This window comes from Leptonychotes weddellii, chromosome 6 (genome assembly GCF_054177405.1).
Source record: "Leptonychotes weddellii isolate Sample4059 chromosome 6, ASM5417740v2, whole genome shotgun sequence".
Lineage (NCBI taxonomy): Eukaryota > Metazoa > Chordata > Mammalia > Carnivora > Phocidae > Leptonychotes > Leptonychotes weddellii.
The window spans coordinates 5,598,984-5,623,126 of NC_138374.1; the positions used below are offsets into that span (position 1 = coordinate 5,598,984).

Here is a 24,143-nt window from a genome sequence, read left to right on the forward strand (position 1 = left end):
GACATGATTGAAGGACCACCATCATAGGGCACGATGGGCAATTAGGACATGATTGAAGGACCACCATCATAGGGCACGATGGGCAATTAGGACATGATTGAAGGACCACCATCATAGGGCACGATGGGCAATTAGGACATGATTGAAGGTCGACTTTACTTCTGGTGTCAAACCTACTCGACTATTTTCAGATACTGTTTAGCACCAACTAAAAAATATAAATGGGCTTCCTTCTTCATTCGCTTACCTTACTGAACTTTTGACCTTTCTCTATGGGATAGTGACAACCTTTTCTACGCCAGTACACACAAAACAACTCCTCATAGGTAATTATTCTTCAGACCAGAGGTGAACAGAGCCCTGACTCATACTGCCCTAATTGCTCCTTTTCATTTTGAACCTATAGCAATAAATGGGAAATAGACCCACCCAACCCAAACTACAATTTCTTTCTAATTGTTTTCAGAGTTAGGATTTGGCATGTTAAATATAGTGTCCCTTGAAAGAGAGATGAACAGTAAAGGCAAATGTAAGCATAGCAATAAGATCTTGGGCTCTGAAGTCAGACCATCTGCCCAGTTCCAGCTGTGTGACCCTAGACAAGTCACTGAACCCCTATATGATCCCAGTTTCCTCATCTCAAAACAGGAATCAGCCCACTAGCGTTGTTGTAAAAATCAAATAAAATAATGCACATAAAGTGCTTTTGCTTAGTAGGAGTTCAAACGAATGTTAGCAACTGATGCTGTTATTTGGCCAACTTATTTTTCAAAAGAAGAAAAAAAACTCTGAAGCTTAAAAAAGCCCAGCTTTTTTACCTGTGTTGGCAGAAATGTTTGAAGAGGACCATGTAAGCTAACCTATAAAATCTAGTCTTGCAATCCCGTCTGCAGAAAGTGGCTAGGGGGCTTTATTTACCTTCGGAATGAATGGGTTGCTGGGTTTCTAACTTTTCCTGTCTCACAGCCCTATTTTTCTAAAAAATACGCTAATTAAACTGGGGGCACCCAAGTGGCTCAGTGGGTTAAGCATCTGCCTTTGGCTCAGGTCATAATCCCAGGGTCCTGGGATCGAGCACCACATCAGGCTCTCTACTCAGCGGGGAGCCTGCTTCTCCGTCTCCCTCTACCTGCGCTCTGCCAACTTGTGCTCTCTCTCTCTGACAAATGAATAAATAAAATCTTTAAAAAAATATGTTAATTGAACTTGATAAATCTCATGCTATGAAGACAGTCATATCCCATCAAGAACCACCCAGAGCGGTTAATAAGCCCACGTTCAAAAGACTTTGAGGGGCGCGGGGGCGGCTCAGTAAGTTAAGCATCTGACTCTTGACTTTGGCTCAGGTCATGACGGAGGATGATCAGGTCCTGGGATCAAGCCCTGTATCAGACTCCGCACTCAGCAGGGAGTCTGCTCGAGATTCTCTCTCTTCCTCTCCCTCTGCCCCTCCCCCCATTTGATCTCTCTTTAAAATAAGTAAATGAATCTTTAAAAAAAAAAAAACCACTGGAACCACAGGTAGCCACGTAAAGGGGAGAGAGTAGCCCGATGACGCTTCAGGCCCCCGTGGAACGAAGCTGAGGAGCCGCAGTGGTAGGAACCCTTCATCATTCACCTCTCATGTCTCACCTGGAAAATGCAGCCGGCAAATATGGCCCCCCATCCTTATCCACATCTCTCCCGAGGCTACAGCAGTCCCTGGCGGCACCTGTAATCCGTTCACTCTGGGGAAGGATGAGGTCATCTGAAGAGCCCCAAGGGATGGGAATAACATACTTCAGTGTAAATGTCCCATGATTTGATCCAAAATTCTGTGTATTTGTGGCAAAACGGAAGCAGCACATTAGGGACTATTTTGCAGGGAACTTAATTTTCCCCTACAGTTTCCAAAATGCTGTCTCAACAGTTTTATTTATTATAGTTAGTGAAACTAAATGAGAAAGAGCTGGGGAGAGGGAACTTTTTTTTTATTCTGAGGGGAAAAAGTTGCTTAATCATTTTGAGTATTTTAGCAAATAGAGAATAACAAAAGAACATCAGATGTAAATGCTTCATTGCTCTTACAGTTGTGCAGCTAGAAATAGTTAGGATCCCAAATACCAAAATTATAACCAAAAATAATTTGAATTTTGTAGCTAAATTAAGTGGAGTGTTATAGAAACAGCATGAGCCCCATTTTGTAGGGTGGAAACAATTATTTCAGGAAAAGATACAATATGATTTGCTGGTACTTATTTTTCAAACCTTAAGAATCACGTGCTCCATTTTTTCCTGGCAAAGCAGGGTTGACCAGTGGTTAGGATGAGGTGGACTTTGGAGCCAAATAGAGCCAAGTTCAGTCTCCACTGGCTTGGTTGTGGGGCTTTGGACAAGTCCCTTAACCTCTCTGTGTATTTCCCTCTTCCTTGCCGGGCAGATGGTAACAACCTCTACACCACAGGCTCTCCGCCAACAGAAAGTTCGAAAGTGCACTTGAAACCCAGATGTCCCAGGGCCCGACATCCATAAGCAAACATCAGCAGGGAGATGGCATTGCTGGTGAAGACTAGTCATAAATGGTCATGGGGATAGGGCTTTGCTTTCAGTCTCCACATCAAGAAACCAGAGCATCATTTGTTTACCAGGATGACTTTCCCTACAAGGAAAACAAAAAGCATAAGTATTTGCAAGGACAAGGCTGTGAAGGAAGTTCCAGCAAAGCTGAGACATAGAAGACAGCAGGTCTTGGGTTCGTTTTCTTATTTTCATTTTCCTCCTCTTATTTCATACCTCAGTGCACTGTCTTTATGGAGAATTATTCAGTTGTCTGATCTCTCCATCAAAGAGCCCGGAAGAGCCAATGATATGAGCGTGAGGAGTCCCGTGACTCTGGCCACTGCAGAGTTTCCACGGAAAACTAGGAGTTACTTTCAGTGTATGAAGCATCCAGTCTGGGTACATATTGGTTTTCCTGTCGATCTTTTCTCTATATTTATTTAGCTCTGGTTGAGGAATAGATCATTTTATAAAGGATATTCATTTTAGTAACTGGGAAAATCCTGATCATGATTTTTAATTTGGGTTTTTATTATGTGTTATATTTTGTTGAAGCTCCAGATGGTTTATCCCTCATAAGAACGTATTCATAGCTGTATTTCCAAATTCTTGTAAAGAAAACCATTACCCAAATTTATATATGAATGATTTGGTAATTTGTGGAATAATAACTTGTAGCGAAGTAAATCTTCAGCAAAAAACTGGGCTGGATGCTTTGAATACCAAATGGGTTTGCTAGAGAGATCACGAGTGTGCGTGCGATTTAACTGCAAAGTATCCGCGGTGCCTGCTAGTGTAATTGACAAACAAGAGCTGTCTTGTGATGCTTTTGCATGAATATGCTGCACAGAATAATTAAGCCCTTAAACCATATGTATAGTCTTCAAAGAAATAATAGGAAAAAGTTGACATGTCATCAATGAGTTTTTCATATTCTAAATAATTGGTGCCAATCTCTAAGCTTGCTTTTCCCTCATTGCAGTTCTGAAATTGAAATTGGTGACAAGTTGTCAAGGCTGGTCTTGATGACCTGACAGCATTTAGAATTCTTGAAATAACAAGGGAGTGAATGTGACTGTCCCCCACCCCAGACCCCCTCCAGGATCGGTGACCACATTTTGGAGCCACGTTTCTTTTCTTTTTAATTGATCCAATTAGTTTGAACACATTCTGTCCAAATTGGGTTGCTTTTCTATACTAATGATTCTGTGTCTGTCATCGGTTTATTAAGCACTTTGGTGTGTTAGGCATTTTGCTAACTTAGGGATGTAGTTTCTGCCCCTTACCCAATGCAAGAGAAACCGAGTCACTAAGAATCAAGGCAGAGCAAGGAAAGGCCCATAACAGAGTCCTGGCCGAACACGGGAGAGATGTTAATGGAGGGAGGACAGAGAAAGCCATCCCAGAAGTAAAAATAAGTAGGTGTTTCTTCCAGCTCTCCTATGCTTTGGAGAATAAAATATGTCATTTCGATGAAATCCATCTCATTCAAACTATAGAACTAAATTATATACTAGTAAATTTAAAGTGGGATCATTGCAATACTAACTTTAAAAAGGCAATTTGGGGGTAATTTTTTTTATTTCAATACACAAATCATTTCAGAAAGGTAAGATATTTTATAAGGAAAAACATTATCTACATCACAGTGTTTTAATGTAAATCATAAATGATCGTTTCTAGCCAGATATACCCAAAGATTTTGAAATTAGAAAATACAGTGCTCGACTGGAAAGGATGAGATTGTACCTGTTCTCCTGTAAAGAAAGCATGTGCTGTCTGTCTCCATCTCTGTCTTCACTCCAAGCCACTCTCTAAACCTTAGACTCAGAGAGTCAGCTGCTTGCTGGATATCTACGAGCATGTCTGCCAGGTACCTGACATTCGACATGGCCAGGACAGAACGTACCGTCTCCTTTCCGTCCTGTATGAACCACCCATCTCACTTGTCAACTGAGGTTCCTAATTCTGTGCCCTCTTCTGAATTTCCCATCCCAAAGGCTCATATATTGGTCTGGTCATTTGTTTGGATGCTCACACTAGCTTCCTGCTGCCTTTGTTTCTTTCGTTTTTTTTTCCCCCCCATGCCCAGCGTGGAGCCCAGTGTGGGGCTTGAACTCACAACTCTTGAGATCAAGACCTGAGCTGAAATCAAGAGTTGGACGCTTAACTGACTGAGCCACCCAGGCGCCCCTGTTTTTCCCCCCCAAAGGCTTATCTACATGGCTGTCAGAGTGGCCTTTAGCTCCAAAGCTTGTGTCTACTCAGGTCACTGCGAAGTTTAATGGCTCCCCATTGCACGGAATAAGGTCAGCAACACTTGCAGCTTGTAGGATTAGTCCCCAGCCTGCCTATCTGAGCAACAGTGTGTCTCCCTACTACAAACTTTACACCCCAACACCTGCAACTCCACACAGCTTCACATTTCCTGTGCCCATCCCCCACTAGCATGCTCCTCCTGTACTCTCTGTGCATTTGCGAATGTGGTTACCCCTATCTGGAATATTCTCTTCCTCATTCCTCTCCATTTCCCACATAACCATCCCCTCTCAACCTGATTTCTTCTTCCCCATCTTTCTTGACTCACTTGGGTACCACATCCCTCAGGCTGGCTTCTGGGTTAGAAGCCTTTCCTTGAACTCCCCCAGTGCTTTGGGCATATCTCCATCATGGAGCTCTCCCCACTCTCTGGGTCTGTCCTTCACCAGATGGTGAGTTTGGGGGGTGTCTTATTCCCGATGCCCAGCACAAAACATATTATATGAGAGAATATTGAGGTGTCACTTATAATAACAAAACATATGGAGAATAGCAAAATCAACTCCTGGCATTTTATTTTCTGTTGTAGAGAGGAACAGAATTCCGTGTTAGATCAACTCATCTAATAAGCAGTTCTCATGAAATTATGCATTCACCTTCTGTTTTCATTTGCTGACACAGAGCATCCATCTAATTGGATTTTCTCCTTGGGGCAATCTAAAGGAAATGGGCCCATTGCTATTGCATTTCCAATATGGCCATTGTCCGACTGCCCCTCTGTTTTCCCAAAGGACCTTTGACTTCTAGCCCTTTTGAATTAGACACACATCTTAGAAAGCCTCAAGTGAGCACATTCTCTGTTTCAACTGTGGTTCCTCAGCAAGTAGTGGTCCCTAAGAAAGACATGAAACATGGGATACCTGGGTTGGGAGGGGATAGCCCTAGACAAAAAGACTATGCCTGCAGCATCCTCCTGAAATTCAGTCATTCACCAGTCCATCCGTCCATCCATCCATCCATCCATCCGTCCATGTGTTTTTTCCCTTGACACATGCTTCTCCAGCCCTTTAGCACAGCACCTGCTGCAGACACTCAGTACAACAGCTCCTGAGCAGCCTGTAAAGACAGTGGTTACGAGCGCAGGTTCTACACCAAAACCACTCACATGCCGCCACGGATGGGGTGAGCCTGGCTGGGTCATTTAACCTCCCGGTATCTCAGTTTCCTTGTTTAAATTGGGATAAAAATGGGATCTAACCCACAGAGCCAGATAGTAGGCACTATCAGGATTCAATGAGATGCATATAAAGGGCTTGGCGCAGGGCCTGGACTGGGCAAAGAGCCCTCCTGCGGCTTAGAATCTTAGGAGGTTATAGACAAGTAAGGAAACCAAAGGGGTTCTGTGATGTGGGGAGTGGCGGTGATGGAGGCCACTTCTGGGAAGATGATCAGGAAAGGACCCTCTGCAAAGACATTTAACTAATACCTGAAAGATGAAACGGAGCCAGCCCCACGAAAAACTGTGTGGAGGATGTTCCAGGCACAGGGCAGGGTAAATGCAAAGGCTCTAAGTGGAACAGGGTGTGAAATGTTCTAGAACGTGCCAGGAGGCAGTGTTGGCTGGGGTAGACAGAGTCACTAGCAGTCACGGAGTGTTGGGAGGGTAAGGTTGTGAGCACCTGGAGAGCATGGAAGGCCTCCCCATGCAGTGGGAAGGCATTTGGGGCTTTAAGCAGGGGAGTGCATGATCCCAAAGTGGGGTCTGGACAGGCCCATCACTGCCTTCAGCTCCTCGCAGCCCAAGGGAAACATGAGGTGGACCGGACCGTCTGGCACCGGGAGGAGCTCAGCACAGAGAGTAGGATGGGTCCTATTGTGCAGTGTGTGTCCTATGGACCCCCAATTCCTGGGGCCCCGTGTGGAAGCACAGACCCGTGGCTTGATCGTTGCAGAGGGGCCCCAGGGGCCATGCCAGCTGTCTGTCCTCCATCTCCTATCCCAATCCCTTGTGGGAAACTGAGGCATGAGCCTGTCCAGCCCCTCTGAGCTCAGGGTGCTGGCCACGCCCACGGAGCCTGGGCATCTGTTCTGTGTGCCTCCCTCCCTTTGAGAAGATTAACACCCACGGTGCTGTCCCTGCGCCTGCGCTCAAGGCCAGTTCTTTCCCAGATTCTATTAGAAAAACTCAAAAAGGAGTGTCATCCGTGTCTTAGCTTCAGGGGACAAGCTGGGGCATTACTCAGCAGCCAGCCTCCCCTTCTTTCAACAAAGGAAACTGCAGTGATGCTTAAGAATTATTTAGAGCTCAGAGTATGACTGAGATGGTATTTCTGTTTAAGTGACATCAGGACAACAAGGAAAAGCAGTAGGGTTGTTTTTTTTTTAATTCTTTATTTAAATTCAATTTAGTTAACATAGTATTAGTAGTTTCAGGAGTACAATTTAGTGATTCATCAGTTGCATATAACACCCAGTGCTCAGTCCATCATGTGCCCTCCTTAATGCCCATCACCCGGTTACCCCATCCCCCCACCCACTCCCCTCAAGCAACCCTCAGTTTGTTCCCTAGAGTTCAGGGCCCCTTATGATTTGCCTCCCTCTCTGTTTTCATCTTTTTTTTTTTTCCATCGCTTCCTCTATGTTCCTCTCTTTTGTTTCTTAAATTCCACATAGGAGTGAAATCATATGGTATTTGTCTTTCTCTGACTGATTTATTTCCCTTAGCATAATACCCTCTAGTTCCATCCACATCATTGTAAATGGCAAGATTTCATTCTTTTTGATGGCTGAGTAATATTCCATTGAATATATACACCACATCTTCTTTATCCATGCATCTGTTGATGGACATCTGGGCTCTCTCCACAGTTTGACTATTGTGGACATTGCTGCTATAAACATTGGGGTGCAGGTGTCCCTTCGAATCACTATGTTTGTATCCTTTGGATAAATACCTAGTAGTGCAATAAAGCAGTAGGTTTTTAAAGGCTGAAGTATTCATGGGTCTTTGTATTACTGCACAGAGTCACATTTTAAAGCATTACAATTAATCTTTCTGCTGGTATACCCCAAAATTCCTCTTGTCCACAAGTTTGCTGACTGTCGTCTACCAAAACCTCATCTTCTCCAATTCCTGGCTTTCCTAGAAGATTTTCCATGTCTCTCTTACATGAAGTGAGTCTTCTTCTTAGACATCCATTCAAACTAGCTTTTGGTTAGAAAGCCTTAAAATGATATCTCTTTGTATTAAAAATTACCTCTCTACAAATTCCTGTGTGTGTTACTCCTCTTAGTATTAGGTTCATTCAAAATAAGAATCTAGTACTGTCAGGAGTGGAATTACTAAAGTATTAACAAAATGTAAGCAAAATAATAAAATTATGAGCAAGCAGTAAATAATAGAAGTAATAATATTATAACTCGAATTATATTACATTTTTCTTTTTCTCCTCTTTCTGTGATCTTGGAGCCGACCAAGCCCCTCCTTCACCAGGAGCACTGAGGCTGTTACCGGCCCTGCCCCACACAGGCCATAGCTCCTGGCTCCTCCTCACCGCCCTCTCTGCTCTGTGCATCTTCCTGCAGGCTTCTGTGCAGCTCTGACCCACCCCCTCTCTGTCCCCATTTCTCCAGCCTGTCCCTTTAGATGACCCTCTCCCCTCAAGCCCCTGCCTCTTGACCTCATACCCCATCTCTCTGCTTCCCTTCAGAACCACCCTCTGGAAAGATTCATTGACCTTTTGTGTCCCCATCTCCTTGGCCTCCCCTGTAGCTATCCCAGTCAAGGTCACCAGCCTCCCACACCTCCCCCACCTGCCCCTGCCCATCCCAACAGGGCTGCAGTCTCCCTGACAGTGAGCCTGTCCAGAGGGTCGTCTGACAGCTCACAGGAAGGATACTTAGAAGATGGGGATTTGAGACCAAAAGCAACAGGGAGGTTAACCTCCCCCAGCATGATCAGTACAGACTGAAGGGGGGATGGTGCAGGAGGATCCATGTACCTTTGTCAGTGAGTGTGAGAGATCGTCTGTTTTATGTTTTTGGCACACCCTTCTCCAACATTCGCTGGTAAGCAGAGCACAAGTCAGACCACTGTATGGGTCTAACTGATGTAAGCCAGGCATATCCTAAATATATGGAAATCCATGTAAAACAGGGAGGCTGCTTTCAGTTCTGGGCGTGGCTGGGAGAGAAACTGGAGAGATGGACTGTAAGGAAAATATTCCTATCTGTTTCGTCCAAAACTTCCCACTTACATCTCTTCCCTGTTTGTCAGCGCTCTGGTTGCAAAACCCAACTCAAGCCAACCGAAGCCCAAGAGAGGGGTTTATTGGGGAAGAGTAGAGGCAAAGTGGGTCCCCCGCACACCTGGAAAGCCTCCCCCTTTCTCCCCTCTGCCAGAGCTGAGTGATGGCTTGGTCCTCTGGGCAGCGTCCTTTGAAAGCAAGGGACCAGTCTGAGGGAAGCCCAGTGAGCATATTTTTGGAGCTCTGAGAACAAGGAGACAAGACTTCTTCCCAGAGGTCCCAGCTCACCGCATGCTGTAGGGAAGATTTCTGACGGGCTCGCTTGGATCCCATGTTTATCTCTGGACTGGAAGCCGAGCGACCCCCAGCACAATGAACAGTGTGAAGCGCACTCTCTGAAGGCTGGGGTTGCGGGGAGACAGCATCATTGGCAGGCACTGTACCTCCTGCAAAGTCCAGTGTTTAAGACAGTTCTCAACTCCTCATTGCCCAGGCAGATGCAACCCAGGCTCCATGCACAGGGACCCTTCCCTGTCTCGCACCCAGCCAGCTCCCCAGATTTCAGACCTTAAGTCTCCTGGCCTTGCCATCCTCTGCCTGGAATTCCCTCCTGCTCCCACCCCTCCTTTGTCTGGCCAACTGCTGCTCCAGAGGCAGGCTTCCTGTGTGGAGCCTTCTCCTTCCGCAACATCCCACCTACCATGTTCCGTCTGCCCAGTGAGACTGTGCCTCCCTCTGTGGCCGCCCTCCACACACTGGGTGGGGTCTCCTCTGTCACCCTGCCAGGCTGCAGTGTCCTTATTTACCTATGTACCCTCGCACCTAGCACAGCACCTCACATGCAGTAAGAGCACAGGAACGATCTGTCCTAGTTCTGTTGAAAAAGAAGAAAAGAGCGCATATTACAAAAGAAATGGCTAAATAATTTAAAACATAAAGAAGCTCATGCTTGACTCTCATCCATGAAGATCTAGTGGACCACATACAATTTGAGTTAGGATAAAGAGGGCTTCTCCTCTCCCCTTCAATTTATCTTAAAAATTTGATACTGCAATGTGTCCGAAATCATTTTTCCTCACCTCCTGTAGCACTGCTTTGAACATTTCATTGTTGTTCTGAGCTCTTCTTTGACATTTCCATATCGATAGCTGCTTCTCTCACCCAGGGAAATATCAGCAGGGGCAATATTGTGGACCCAGAATTATTTTCCCAATAGGTGGCGCCACCATTGATTCTAGATGGGAGAGCCTGGTGACAGCCAGGCAGGTAATTCTCCCAGCCTGGAAACCTGCACATGCGGTTTGCAGAAGAGTGTGTGTTCTGTGCACGTTCCAGCATGCACGTGCACTTGTGTGCATGTGTTGCTGGGTGTGCATACGCCTGGGAGTATGTTGGAGGAATGAGGTGAGAGAGAGGGAAGGCTCCACATGTAATGTGGGTGCTGTTGTGCAAAGCACATGTGTCTGAATCCCACCTGCCTGGGTCTCCTCCCACCTCCTTCCTGAATAGGGTGGAACGTCCTCTGGGAGCCTTATTGGGTCATCTGTAAAATAAGGATGGGTCAGATGCTGGCTGCCCAGTGGCCTAGAAACTCACAAGCAACCTATCAATACGATGTTACACTCATCTTTTTTGTGTGTTGTTTCTGTTTTTCCACAGAGGTCTCATTGCTAGCAGTTTCACAGAAACTCATTATCTGCAAGATGGCACTGATATCTCCCTCAGTCGAAATCACACGGTAAGTCCGGCAACAAGACCCCCATGATCCCGTGCTATCAAATCTGGGCTTGCACTTTGCAGCTGTTTTATCCTAGCAAAGTCACACGCCCAGATTCTTCACTTAGATCCCATGAAGAGCCTGTGCATCACTCAGGATTTGGGCATTGCATCCTAGCTCCAGGAAAACTTGGCCTTGGCCAGCTTTGTGCCAGGACAGGCCTTGGAGGTATGGCTGATCTTGAAACCACCTTCCAATCACTAGGGGATGCTCAGTTAGGCAAATCCTTTCTAGAAAACGTAGCAAAAGTTCAAGATGGCTTGGAAAGCAGTCATCCCTGGGCTGAACTTAGCTGTGTTACACTTTAAGTATCTTAAAGAAATTCAAAGGAAACCTGATTCTGGTGAACCTATAAATGTATCCCACTTATTAGAAATGCAACCTACCTATTGTAAGTGTATCCACCATAAATAAATGTATAAGCCACTTATTTATATAAATGATAAATCCACCATAAATAATATAGTTCTATATCGTGGTTGTTACTATAATATGACCTTTATCACCTTTTAGCTTTCCTGGTATTTGAAGTTTTATATGTAACTTGGACAAGATGCTAATTTTATCTGATCCTTTAACAAGTGCTTACTGGGTACCCTCTGTGCTCAGCCTGTGTATGTGAATATAGGGATTTAAAGAGAGTTGCTGCCCTCTGAGGACTAGGAAAATTACTTAAAAAATAAAAAGCTGTGGATATTTGTTTTAAAAAGAATTAGCTTAGAGGAAGGCTTTACATTTACAGCTGAAGTGTTGTCAAGCAGCTGTGAGTATCAGCAGGGATCTCTCCCTTCTGTGAACTATGCCAACGCTGCTTTTCTTTATCACGTGTTCGGCACATGGCAAGTACAAATTGATACCTTCAGACTCATAGCAGTTTATTTGGTGGAATGACCTAATACTGATCTTCCAGCCTGAAGAAAGCACATAGAAGTCCTGGATAAAATATAACCGTCTATGAACTTTTGTTAATACCTGGTCAAGCTTAAAAGAGAGTCCAGGAAATCCCCGGAGGCAGCAACAAAGAGGGAATGTAAGCTCAGAGCAGTAGGCTGGTGAGTTGGGGTCATGGGACCTCAAAGGGTTACCTGGTGCTTGGGATTTGGGGCAAGAGAAGTGGGCACCTACAACTGAGGGTCCACAAAAACTGGGCCCCCAGAGAGCTGCTTCCTCTGTGAAAAAGGGACAAGAAAAACTCTAGTCCAGAGAAGGGACAACGAAGAGAATTGTCTCAAGGTATCTTGGATTGAAGAAAGCTCTCATAAAAAACAGAGAAGTTGAAACCCCAGCTAGCCTTATAAGTATATGTTTGCAGTGGGGTGGACTAGTGTCTAAATTTCTAATACCTGTATAGAAATGTAATTCCCAGTCAGTATATTGACCTCAAAAATATATTGGGACCAATCATAGCCTGACTGGTCCCAAATCAGCAATCCTGGGTCCCCTGGGCTGAAGCCAACCCAAAATAGTTCTGTAGAGATATTTCTATGGCTCAGATCATGAGACGCCCATGCCAAAAACAAAGAATACTGATGAGTCCCAAATCAAAATTACAAAACACACAGTGAGAAAAGCCACTATAAGTGAGCATTGGTGGACAAGAATAACAAGAGAACCAGCACCTCTGGGAACGCAAGATAATAGAAAAATCAGACAAATTTGTAAATATTTTAAAGACAACAGAATAGAACTAATAGAATTCCAGAGTGAAGGGGCACTTGGGTGGCTCAGTCAGTGGAGCGTCTGACTCTTGATTTCGGCTCAGGCTGTGATCTCAGGGTCATGAGATCAAGCCCTGCGTCAGGCTCTGTACTCAGCGCGGAGTCTGCTTGAGATTCTCTCTTTCCCTCTGCCCCGCCCCCTACTCGTGCACTCTCTCTCTAAAATAAATAAATAAATAAAATCTATTTTTTAAAAAAAGGAATTCCAGAGTGAAGATACAGAAAGAAAGAAAATAGAAAAGAAGCAGTGTTTAAACAGAGTGTGATGAGAAGGTCCCGGAATTGAAGAAAGACATGCATCGCAAGTAGGAAGAATAACAATAAATTCCCACCAGGATGGCTTGTAGTAAAACTGCAGACCACCAAGGATGAAATCATAAAACCACCTGAGATAAAAGAGACATTTGTACAAAATGACAAGCAAACCCACAACAGACTTCTTGTCAGCAACTACAAAATTAAAGTTTCAGAAAACCAAGGGAAAATTACAAAAATAATAGTAAAATACATTTGCACACAAAGACGAGAGAATTTACTATTCTCAAATTCTAACAGAGTATCTACCAAAGGGGCTATTGCAGGAAGAAAGAAATGGAACGCAAGAGGCAAGGGTAGTAGGAATCAGAGGCAATAGTAAGCAAAATAAGTGCATGTGAATAAATTTAAGTAAGCTATTTAAAATAATAATTACAACAATAATGACTAAATTTGGATGTTTTAAGACAAGATGAGCAAATAGTACAAATTTAAGAATTTGTATTGTACTTGACAATAATACAGATACAGATTAACTTCAGCTTTTGATAAATATCTTGCCAATTTAAGTATAACCCTTAAAAGAATAGAAAAGCGGAACATATAATTCCAAATAATCGACGGTGAACAAAAATAGTGTATCAGCTCAGGAGAGGGCAGGAAAGAAGGAAAAGGATTTGAAAAGCAGAGTAGATATAAAACACAAAACAATTACATAAAAATGAGTCAACAGAGTAATCTAATTATATGTAAATAGATTGAACTTGTTTGTTAAAGTAAAAACAGAATATCTGCTTAGAACTTAAAATCCAGCTACATAATTTTTACAAGATTCACACTCAAAATACAAAATGATTGTGAAAGGAGTAGAAAATACATATTAGACAAATATTAACTTAAAGAAAGCTGCTGTCTTAGCATTAGTATCAGACGAGCTAGATCTTCAGGCAAAGAGAAAAGGCATTATTATGGATAAAAAGGTTGATTACTTAATGATAAAAGGAACAATTCAAAAGAATGGTAAAATAACTGTGAACCTATGTGTACCAGTAAAATAGCCTCAAAATCTGTGAAGCAATAATCACAAGAATTAAAATAAACTGACAAATCCACAACCAGAGAGGGAGATTTAAATATACCTCTCTCAGAAATAAAGATTTTAAAGGATGAGCTGAAATTAATGAAAAGGAAGACCAAAAAAAAATTGAGAGAGTCAAGCCAAAAGATGGTTCTTTGAAAATATTAGTAAAATGAACAAAAAACAAATCTAATCGTGAAGAAAGAAGAATTCCCAAGCAATGGTATTAAGAACACAAAGACAGGCATAACTATTGCCATACAGAGATTTTGAGAATCACAGGAATGCTATCAACATTACTAACCATTTTCTTAAAAATGTAAATTCTTAACGCTGTTCAAGGTGAAACAAAAATGTAAATATAACTATATAAATAAATTAAATCAAAAATAGTGTTTTTTAAATCCCCCCCCCAAAATAATATCAAACCCAAATATTTTATCAGGTAACTTTTGCCAAACCTATAAAGAACAAATAGTCCCTGAGAATTCTTTTTTTAAGGAGGAGAGAGGAACTATAAAAATCAGAAAAAGAGCATCCACAACATGAATATTATAGACTAGTTTCAATTATGAACATAGTTGCAAAAATCCTAAATAAAATATTTACAGATCACATCCAGCACATATTTTAAAAACTACTTTGTGACCAAATGGTACGTATTTGAGGAATGCAAAAATAGTTCAGCATCAGTGTATCTAAGAATGTAATTTAATGTATTAGTATCTCTAGATGAAAAGTATTATTATAACTGATATCATTTCTTCAAATATAATCCAAAGTATTTATCATGTAGATTATAAGAGCTCTTATGGGTGGGGAATGGCAGATTGGCAGAATCGCTGATAGACCAGAGGCGAGAAAATCTGTTAGGGACCTAATGTAGTTGACGAAGGTTTTGCCCACAGAAGTAGCCTTGCAATGGATGGAACTGGGCAGAGTAAAGAAAACTTGAAGAGGCAGAAGAGACAAAATCCGGTGACAGTGGATGAGGGGTGTGTCACCAACAGTGCTCAGTCCCTTCTGCTTAGGTGCTCAGCGGGCCATGTGTTCTCACTGGCACCATTAAGGAGCAGTTGTTGGTTTGGGAAGGCAGAGGGGACAGTGAGGACAGGTTTGTCCCCATTGAGTCTGTAGTGGGACAGCCAAGTAAAGGTGTTCAATAGGCAGCTGGGTATATGAATCTGGAGTCCAGGAGAAAGATGGAGGTAAAAAATGAAGATCTGATGATCGACCTCAGATCCAGTCATTGGCGCCATCATTTCACACTTGACTTTCTGGTTTTTCCTCTTTTTTCTCCTAGGATGCTCTCATTTAATATATGCTTTATAGTTATCACTAAGGCTGTCTTCACAGTGTAATTGCTGTTCCAGATAGAAACAGAAAAAAGAGATCTGAGCAATGCAGTGACAGTAAGCTTGAGTCCTCCACTTACCCATCATGTGTGAGGGTGAGTGTCCCTCTTCTAGCATGGACACACCCAGAATGTGTAAGATGTGCTCCCAAAGTTATTCCACCAATTTTGTGGTTTTGGTTTCAATCTCCCTTACTAATTTTCCTTTTCTTAGGCAATTTTTTTTTCCTTTTTTCTCATATGGGAAGACAAATATGGTAAGAGAGAAGAAGAGACAGAGGATTAGGGACCCGGACAGTGCGGGCTGTAGGCTACAGAGGTAGCCGTCTTAGAGACTAGCCACATGGGAGCGTGCCAGCGTGCTAACAGTGGCCATCTCTGTGTGGGGAGGCTCTGGATTTTTCTATTTTCTGTGATTTTTGTGTATATATGGCGAGTGGGAGGATTATGTTTTCTTTCTTCTCGTTTCTCTACAAGGTCAGTGTATAGACAGGCAAATGTCTACCCCATCCCTCTATTCATCCCTCACTCCTCTGCACAGAAGTGTCTTTTATAGGGAGAAGAGGTGGGAGCATGCAGGCCCGACAACCCTGGTCCCTGTTCATTGGGGAGCGGGGAGAGCCCATGCCTGGAAGGGGCCTTGCTGTCCTCCCTCAGCCAGTGGTGGCTGAGACTTGCCCATTCCCTCCATGGAGTATTCTCAGAAATAGGATTCTGCAGCCCCAGCATCCCTGAGATGGGCCCCAAGGCTTGGCTAGCAAGGACGGAGTGGTGGGGTGAAGGTTGGAAATTGTACAATGCTTCACTTCCACCCAGGCCTAAGTTGTAGCCTCTAACAGAATATACCAGAAGCCCCTTTTTTTGAAGGTAATTAAACATGAAAGTGTTTTTTGATTTCCATCTGACTCTGAATCTAGTTCTTGTAGGTGAAGCAACTGGAGGATAAATTAACTGGCACCTCCAAGCCTCCAAAAACAGCAAGCACATATCGCTTGTACAATTATAAAGAGAACGACATGTCTTGTAATCCAGCATCGACATTGTCCCCTTCCTTTGCTCCCATTCTGTGCCTTTAGCCATGTTACTGTAAAGGTAAGGAGTGAACAGTCTTCCCCACTAAAGAGAATCCACAGCCCTAGACAGCCAGTCCTTCCAACAGAAACCCCTTGAGTGGAGTCCATGACCTCTTCTTGTCTTTCATGGTAAGGAGACAGACGCAGCTTTTGGGGTTTTGTTTTTATTGAATCAGGCTGGAGAACAAAAAAGAAATGTGCTGACTCATCTTCTTATCCCCTGAAGTCAGCACACAATGGATTTTCCTAAATTTAAGATTATATAAAAATAAGAACCACTTTTGGCTGTAGTACCCTCTTTTTTAAAATTTCATCTCTCAACCATCAGCATAAGCTGGTTGACAGGCTGAGTAGTGGCTGATTTTAATTTTGGAATTAATCGCTTGTCTTTTATCTCTCCATTGTCCTGACAGGCTGAAATACTTGTGGTTTTACCCTTTGCTGGCCACATCTGAGGGAAGATTATGTTTTATATTGTTACTTTTAACAAGGCCTGTGGGAGACAATGACATGACATTTGTGCTGTTTGCATCTCAGAACACAAACTCCGGGAGAGGCCAGAGTAACCCTCCAGAACCCCTCCTGAGTGTTGTTCGCGCTCGGTGGGAAGGCACCCATCTGCTGCCCGTGCGCTAACTGAGTACCTCCGCACTGCCAAGGCCCTGTGGCCGCCACTGAGGGTACAGCAGGGGTTGACTATAGACAAGGGGGCCTACGTGGGGCCAGAAGGAGGAGACTGACATTTTTCCAAGAATCTCACACCTAATCAAAAATCTGTGATAAATGTGCTGAAGGGAAGGTTGAGGGGCCTAATCTGGTCTAAGGGATCATGGAAGTCTTCGTGGAGGAAGGGACATGTGAACCAAAATCTGAAGGTTGAGGAGACATGAACCAGGGGACGGGTGAGGGAAGCACATTCTGGGCTGAGCTGATGAGCTTTACTTGCAAGCAGGGGAATGTTTAAAAGTTGACAGGGGCTGGAGTGTGGAGGACTTGGAGGCCACGGTGATACGTGTGGTTGTCATGGAGGAACACTGGGAAGGCATAAGAGGTCTCAACCTCGGGTGTCAAGACCAGTGTAGGCTTTGAAAGACCCACTGGTGGCAGCACCAAGAGTAATCAGAGAAAGCAAGAGCAGGGATTCAGCAAGATAAGGCAGCTGGCTCTTCTGAAAAAGCCTAAAGCCCAGGGGAGAAGACATGGCTGCTGAGGCCAGGGCCAGGAGATGGAGAAGGGAAATGTCTGACCTTAGATGCGTGAGCTGTGCCCAGAAAGTTCCATTTGTTGTATGTGTTTCTCTTGGAAAAACTTATGAAAATATTTGCTTGGTGGGTGCCAATAGGAGACCAGTCAGTGTTAACTGAGGCTGGACCTCAGATAGGTGTGAAATCCAATATTTTGATCAAAAGCACTGTTTGGGTGACATCCCATCCATTTCCCTGGTAAATGTTTCCTATCAAAAAGGAGTCGATAGGGCGCCTGGGTGGCTCAGTCATTAAGTGTCTGCCTTCGGCTCAGGTCATGATCTCAGGGTCCTGGGATCGAGCCCCACGTCGGGCTCCCTGCTCGGCGGGGAGCCTGCTTCTCCCTCTCCCACACCCCCTGCTTGTGTTCCCTCTCTCGCTGTGTCTCTCTCTGTCAAATAAATAAAATCTTTAATAAAAAAAAAAAAAAGGAGTCGAGGGGCGCCTGGGTGGCTCAGTCAGTTAAGTGTCTGACTCTTGACTTTGGCTCAGGTCATGAACTCAGGGTTGTTGCAGCGAGCTCCATGTTGGGCTCCGCACTCAGCACAGAGTCTACTTGAGATTCTCTCTCTCCCTCTTCCTCTGCCTCTTCCCCTGACTCTCTCTCCCTTTCAAAAAAAAAAAAAAAAGGAGTCAAATCTCTGCAGTTGACTTGGACTAAACACATCAGGGCAAGTGGATATTAGGGAGTCAACTTCATTCCTCGACAGTTAGAAAGCATCAGAAATGTGTGAAAAGATGACTCTGGATATAGGAGGGAAGTCACAGGTCATTCACATCCCGTAAGTGTAGCAGGTGTGAGCAAGGCTTGTTATCAGACTCTTAAGAAATGCTTTAAAATGGCTTTAATTTCCCTGCCTTCACTGTACTCTACATTCATGCAATCCATCTACTCTTCCCAGAAGGCTGCCCTGTTCTTCCACCGACTGACGCACTGACCGTGTCCCACGGTGACCCCACCCCACTGCATCTTCCACCCTTCCTTGTCCACGGACCCTTCTGTGGTTCTGGCACAGGCCTTGCCTTCTGCCCAGCCAGAAGATGTCACAGCCACCTAACCTTTTCTCCCCACTCCTAGTCTCACTTGGGTTCAATCCAACCCCTGTTCCTGCCTCAGCAGTCCTTCCAGAACATCTTTCTAGGTGTGCCATTCCCTGTTGCACTGATTCCGATCCTCCTAAATCATCAATAGCTTCCCCAATGCTCCCTTACTCTTAGACAAGTGTGCACATTCCCCAGTGGTGCCATACCTCCTCTTCGTGCCTGCACCGTTCACGCGGACGCTCGCCCAACAACAGACGTGTGCTGAATGCTCAGTATGTCAGAGTCAGCAATATGCAAGGCAAGGTGTAAAGTGCTTTTCAGACATTTTGTTGTTTGATCCTCCCAATAAATCAGTGTTTGCTATTTTTATGCCCAGATAAGGAATCTGAGATGTAGCAGGGTTAAATCACTAGATCAAACCCACAGGGGATAAGGATTAACCCATGTAGCCAGACTCTAGAATCAGAGCTCCTGGCCACTGTGATCCTGCCTCTGATTCACTTGGAACAGAACATGGAAGGGTCTCTGTTCCATGTTCCTGGCTGTGGTGTCTGTTGTTAATGGAATTAGTCTAGAAAACTGTAGCAGGCTGGATTAGGGAATGGACTAGCATTCATCTGCAAGGAGACACCCAGCGCATGCTTCTGGGGGAGTGCACAGGGTGTTCTGCTCATCTTCAGTCCTGGAGCATGGAAAGGAAGCCCGAACGGCCCTCTGGGAATTTGCTGAGCACATCGTTCTGAAGCCCAACTGAATGCAGATCAGTAAGGGTGCTGTGCTTTGTAGCAGTTTACAGAAGGGAGCAGGACACAGGCCCTGTCCTCAGGGAGCATGCGGTCTGACTACAAACGACATGACAGGCCCATGGCAAGGATACTTTAGGAGCCAAATAATGGGAGCACCAAACCCACGTGGAATCTGGAATGAGTTCCCAGAGGAACCCCAGGTTTGGGTGACTTCCTTTTTCCAAACTGTTGGAAAGGGAAGGCTCTGAGTGAGGCCTTCAGTCTGGAGGCAGGATCACAAGCCAGGGAGGCAGACTGCCCAGGTTCAAATCCCAGCCGAAGCACTTAACCAGCCACGAATGTGAACATGAAACAGACCCTTGAACCTGGCACACAGTCAGGGCTTTAGAAAAGCGAGCCAGCTGTAGCCACTGCCTACAACAATTCATAACCACCCAGGACCGTACGTTGCTTTGGAAGTCCCTCTATATTAGGATAGCAGGATGAGAAAGTGGGCCTCGGCCAGGAAAGGGGGTGATGCACTGTGCTGAGCACAGTGTTCTTAAGGAGCGTGTGTCCTGGTGAAATGGCTACTGGCCCATCTGCTCTTCTGACCTGGCTCCCTCCAGGCCCCTCCTGCTCGTGTTCACAGTTCTGCAAAGTCCCACACAGCATGCAAGTGGATTTGGAGCTGGGAGTTAGGAACCCATGCGGGAGTATAAGAAAATCAGCCCCCTTCTCTCCAGTGTGTCCATTGTTCTCACACATTCATTCATTCAGCAAAAACACACCGAGCTAGGGTTTAGCACAGAGGAAAGTTGAGTTTATGGCACAATGGGTTTAAAATACATATTTTCATATTCGAGATCTATGGGGGTGCCTTACATGTCACAAACTCTCCTTGTGTAATGTTTATTTGATCCCTAAAACCCTAGGCAATGAGGGTCACTCCCATTTCACAGATGAAAAACTGACACTCTACGTCTCCAATTCCAAGACTTTCGACTCGGGATCCAACAAGCGCTCTCACTCGTGCAGACATCCTGTTTCCAGGCCCAGTTTGCTGGGAGGTCCCGAGGAACGTGAACATGATTTCTTAAGCATGTGTTCCCTGATGCAGAATTCCAACACAGCGAAATAATGTGAATGGCCCCTGAGGTTCGTCCTTTATAGTTGCTTAACCAGACCTGGTTCTTGTTAGAGCTGAGAGCAAAGATAGCCCTGGGAGTATGGGTGTGGTGACTTACTTCTCAGCCATCCTGTCCCGCACACTCTCAAGGCCAAGCGTAACGTAACCCAACCAGAGAAACGCACGGCTGCGAAATTACTTTTTCCTTTGCTCGAATGCACCACCGTGTTTTAGTCTCAAGCAAACCATGTGGTATGTGGGGGCCCGATGTTCCATGCAAGGGAACACGGCCTAGACCATGGTCATGCTGACATATGCATGTGGGCCAGCAGCTCACACAGACACATGCACGTGCACGCATGCACACACACGTATGCTCCCACACACGTGCACACGCTTCCACGCAGACCCACACGCACTCACTCACCCTCGGACCCCTTCTATCTGCAGGGCTCTCTGCGGGTTTGGAAATCACTTTCCCTCGGTTTCCTGAGTGGCACTGGGATAGACTCTGTTGTACTTGAGAAGGCATTCCATCCAAGTTTGGGTTTTAGGTGATAGCTTTTATTTCGGAAAAGAGAGATCTGTGAAGTCACATGTTCATAGCAGCAGGACACGGGGAGAAGCCATCTGGCCTGGAGCCGAGAGGCCTAAATGTTAGTCCCCCCTAAATGTTAGCCCACTGACCAACTCTGTGGCCTTCGACAGCCACTTAACCAGTCAGGGCCTCAGTTTCCGTATCTGCTTGGGAAGGGGGTTGCCTGAAAGAGGAAGGTTGCCCTCAGATGGCCTGAAGCTTCCTTCCAGCTAGAACACTGTGTGATCCAAATACTAAATCAAGGCAGTTTGGCACGTTACATATGGTGTGGCTGGGGGTAGGATGGGGGTGGCTATAGACTTCCCAAGGAAAAGAGGCATTGAAAATAATTTTCACTCAGCATATTCCCTAAGAGACTTTGTCTGCTCCCAGTCCTTTTGAATCACAAGGTCAGGCCGTTTTTGTTAGCAGTTTAGCAGATAAAATTCCTTTCTTTCTAGTCCGCTGAGAGTTAGATAACAGAATTCGTATTTTACTTCCCATATGGCAGAGAGTGGAGGGCTCCTCTTCTCGAGCTCAAGGGTTCTCATTCCATCTCCCTCTTACCCACCATTACATTTGATTGATAGTATTAAACAGAAGGAAAACTTATTTTACTGGAGTGGGGAAATGCATTAGGTTAAGTAATAAGTATATAAAATACATGGTTAGAGGTTTTTGTAAAGGAAAAGATGTAATTTTGTGGTTATGCGTGTTTGGGACTGTTTTCTGGGTTATGTTTTGTTGGTACAAATAGAATGTATTGGATCAGCAGAACCAGCAGCATCGACGTGCTAACGGGACAGTGTCTTGTTCAGAGACGCCACTACAGACATGGGTGTGATAAAAAGGGACAGTGGCTGATACTCTTGAGGCTGTGGAAGGGGGTGCTTTGGGAACGTTTGCCAGGGAAAACAACAGGATCGGTAGCTGCAGTGCGCCCTGGGCGCACGGCCTCCCCGGGTATACAGATGCCTGTTCTGTGTCTCGCTGGTGTACTCCCCTCCACACCCAACAGGCCGGGTGTTTGTGAATCCGTAAGGTCTGGTGGATTCCTGCCTTCTAGCATCAGTCGATGGGAGGCAAGCTGGCTCTCGGATACGGTGGCAAGCCCTTGCCTGGAGACCCCAGAGCGGGCCCTGCTCCACATGCCTCAGCGAGAGGCAGGGGGAGGCGAAACCTCCCAGAGAGCGGGAGGCTACGTATCTTCCACTCCTCGTAATCAGATTCACAACCAATTATGTGGCACATGGTGTGATGAGTATGTGTTTCTGAGTTTGAGTTTATCCGTATGACTTACTGCGTCCTCAAAATGAAATCACATTTGTGTAAGCATGTAGTGCATCATATTGAAAAAATCAAAACTTCATGACATTCGAATTGTCCTGGAGAATCTGGAGTTTGGAGTTCTAGTAGCTATGCTTGGTAATCTGAGAAGTTAAGGAGTGAGCAGCAGGCTTGTTAGCTGTCCGAAGATGAATCGAACGTAGTTTTAGCGCTAGGAAATAAGTTATGAACTCTGGTAACGACCGAGAGAGACGGGATGGCTTCGGGACCAGCTCATGCGAGCGAAGATCCACCCCCGCCTCCGTTATCAGAGCTACTTCAACTTAGTTGGTGAACTGGAAATTAATTTTATACTAATTTGTTCTCGGCTCATGCTTTAATGAGCTTATATTTCTGGGTCTTTAATTTGAAAGTACGTTTGATAAATAATCTATTAAAAAATAAATTGAGACTGAGAATAAATGAGTTTGAAATTTCAGAGGTCAGTAATTAAGATTATTGTCCACTATTTGGGTTTTCTTTGTTTAACCAATACTCAGCTGCCAATGCAACATTTCATATTTCTCTAAAACGAGGCAAAATCTGTGATGTATGATGGGTGACAGATAAAAACCATGATTCTGGGCGCCCTGGGCAGCCTAAACTGATCAGCTCCTGCTCTTTCGCTTTCTGAGTCTTTTCCGCTCTGATGTGCCTGCTGGGCACCCAGGACCGAAATCCCCCCGCTGGGACCCCTCTGGTGCCCTGGGGCATTACGCTCCAGTTACATAACCCCATCATGATTAGGAATTGTTATCACAACTCCCTTAGGTACACAGGTCCACTTATCTAGAGAGAGGGGGCCGTGGAGCCTTTCAAAAGTAATTTCAAGTGGAAACTAAAAAGGCAAGCAAGTTCTGAGTGGGTACCTGATATGGCAGGCTGGCAGGTGTCCCCTGCCACCGTCCCGATGCATTCCTTCCTGAGCCACCTGCTTATTGGAGAGGTCAGACTCACCATGGCTGTGAGTGCCCTGCTCCTGCCCTAGAACCTTCCAGGCAAGCAGAACTAACCCCCGTCCCTGAACTGCCGGCCCCTCCTCCATTGCCTCCCATCTCTGCACATGCTTTCCCTCTGTGAGTGGTTCCCTCTCCTGACTTCGCCCCTGGACATCTAGCCACCCCACTCCTCAGCATTGCCTAGAGGCCAAAAAAGAGCCACGAACTTTCATTGTTTGTAGTCAATATAATCAACAACATAAAAAAATCCAAGATAGGCTACTAAGTTTATACAAACTATAAACTAAGCTGATAAGATGGTCTGATATGGAATAACTTAAAAAAAAAAAGTTTTCCTTTACATGAAAAATAACCATGTATAAGACGCAATAGAAAAAAGATCCTATTTGTGGTATCAACAGAACTGCCCAATACCTAGGAATAAGCCTGATGAAAGCTTTTCAATGGCAATATGAAAAAAAATCCAAGACTAGACTGAAGGACATAATAACAACCTTATTAATGGAAACATACCATGTACATGAATAGGAAAATTGATCTTGGTAGATTATAACAATGGATTATTATTTTTTTAAAGATTTTATTTATTTATTTGAGAGAGAGCACGAGCAGGGCAGAGGGAGAGGGAGAAGCAGGTCTCCCGCCGAGTCGGGAGCCCGATGCGGAACTCAGTCTCAGGACCCGGGATCATGACCTGAGCCGAAGGCAGACACTTAACTGACTGAGCCACCCAGGCGCCCGTATTACAATGGATTATTAACCACATTATTAATATAATATAATTTCAATGGATTATTAGAAAGTTTAAAATTTGATTCCAAAATTCAGCTGGAAGAGAAA

At 44.7% G+C, this 24,143-nt stretch overlaps 1 protein-coding gene across 1 annotated transcript in view; it reads left to right on the top strand.

Moving 5' to 3' along the window:
• The window catches only part of ADAM12 (ADAM metallopeptidase domain 12), a 314,942-nt gene that overhangs the window by 196,532 nt on the left and 94,267 nt on the right, over positions 1-24,143 (top strand). The window contains exon 4 of the mRNA XM_081823035.1: positions 10,704-10,782. Coding sequence (XP_081679161.1) covers positions 10,704-10,782 — 79 coding nt within the window. The remainder of the gene's footprint in view (positions 1-10,703; positions 10,783-24,143) is intronic.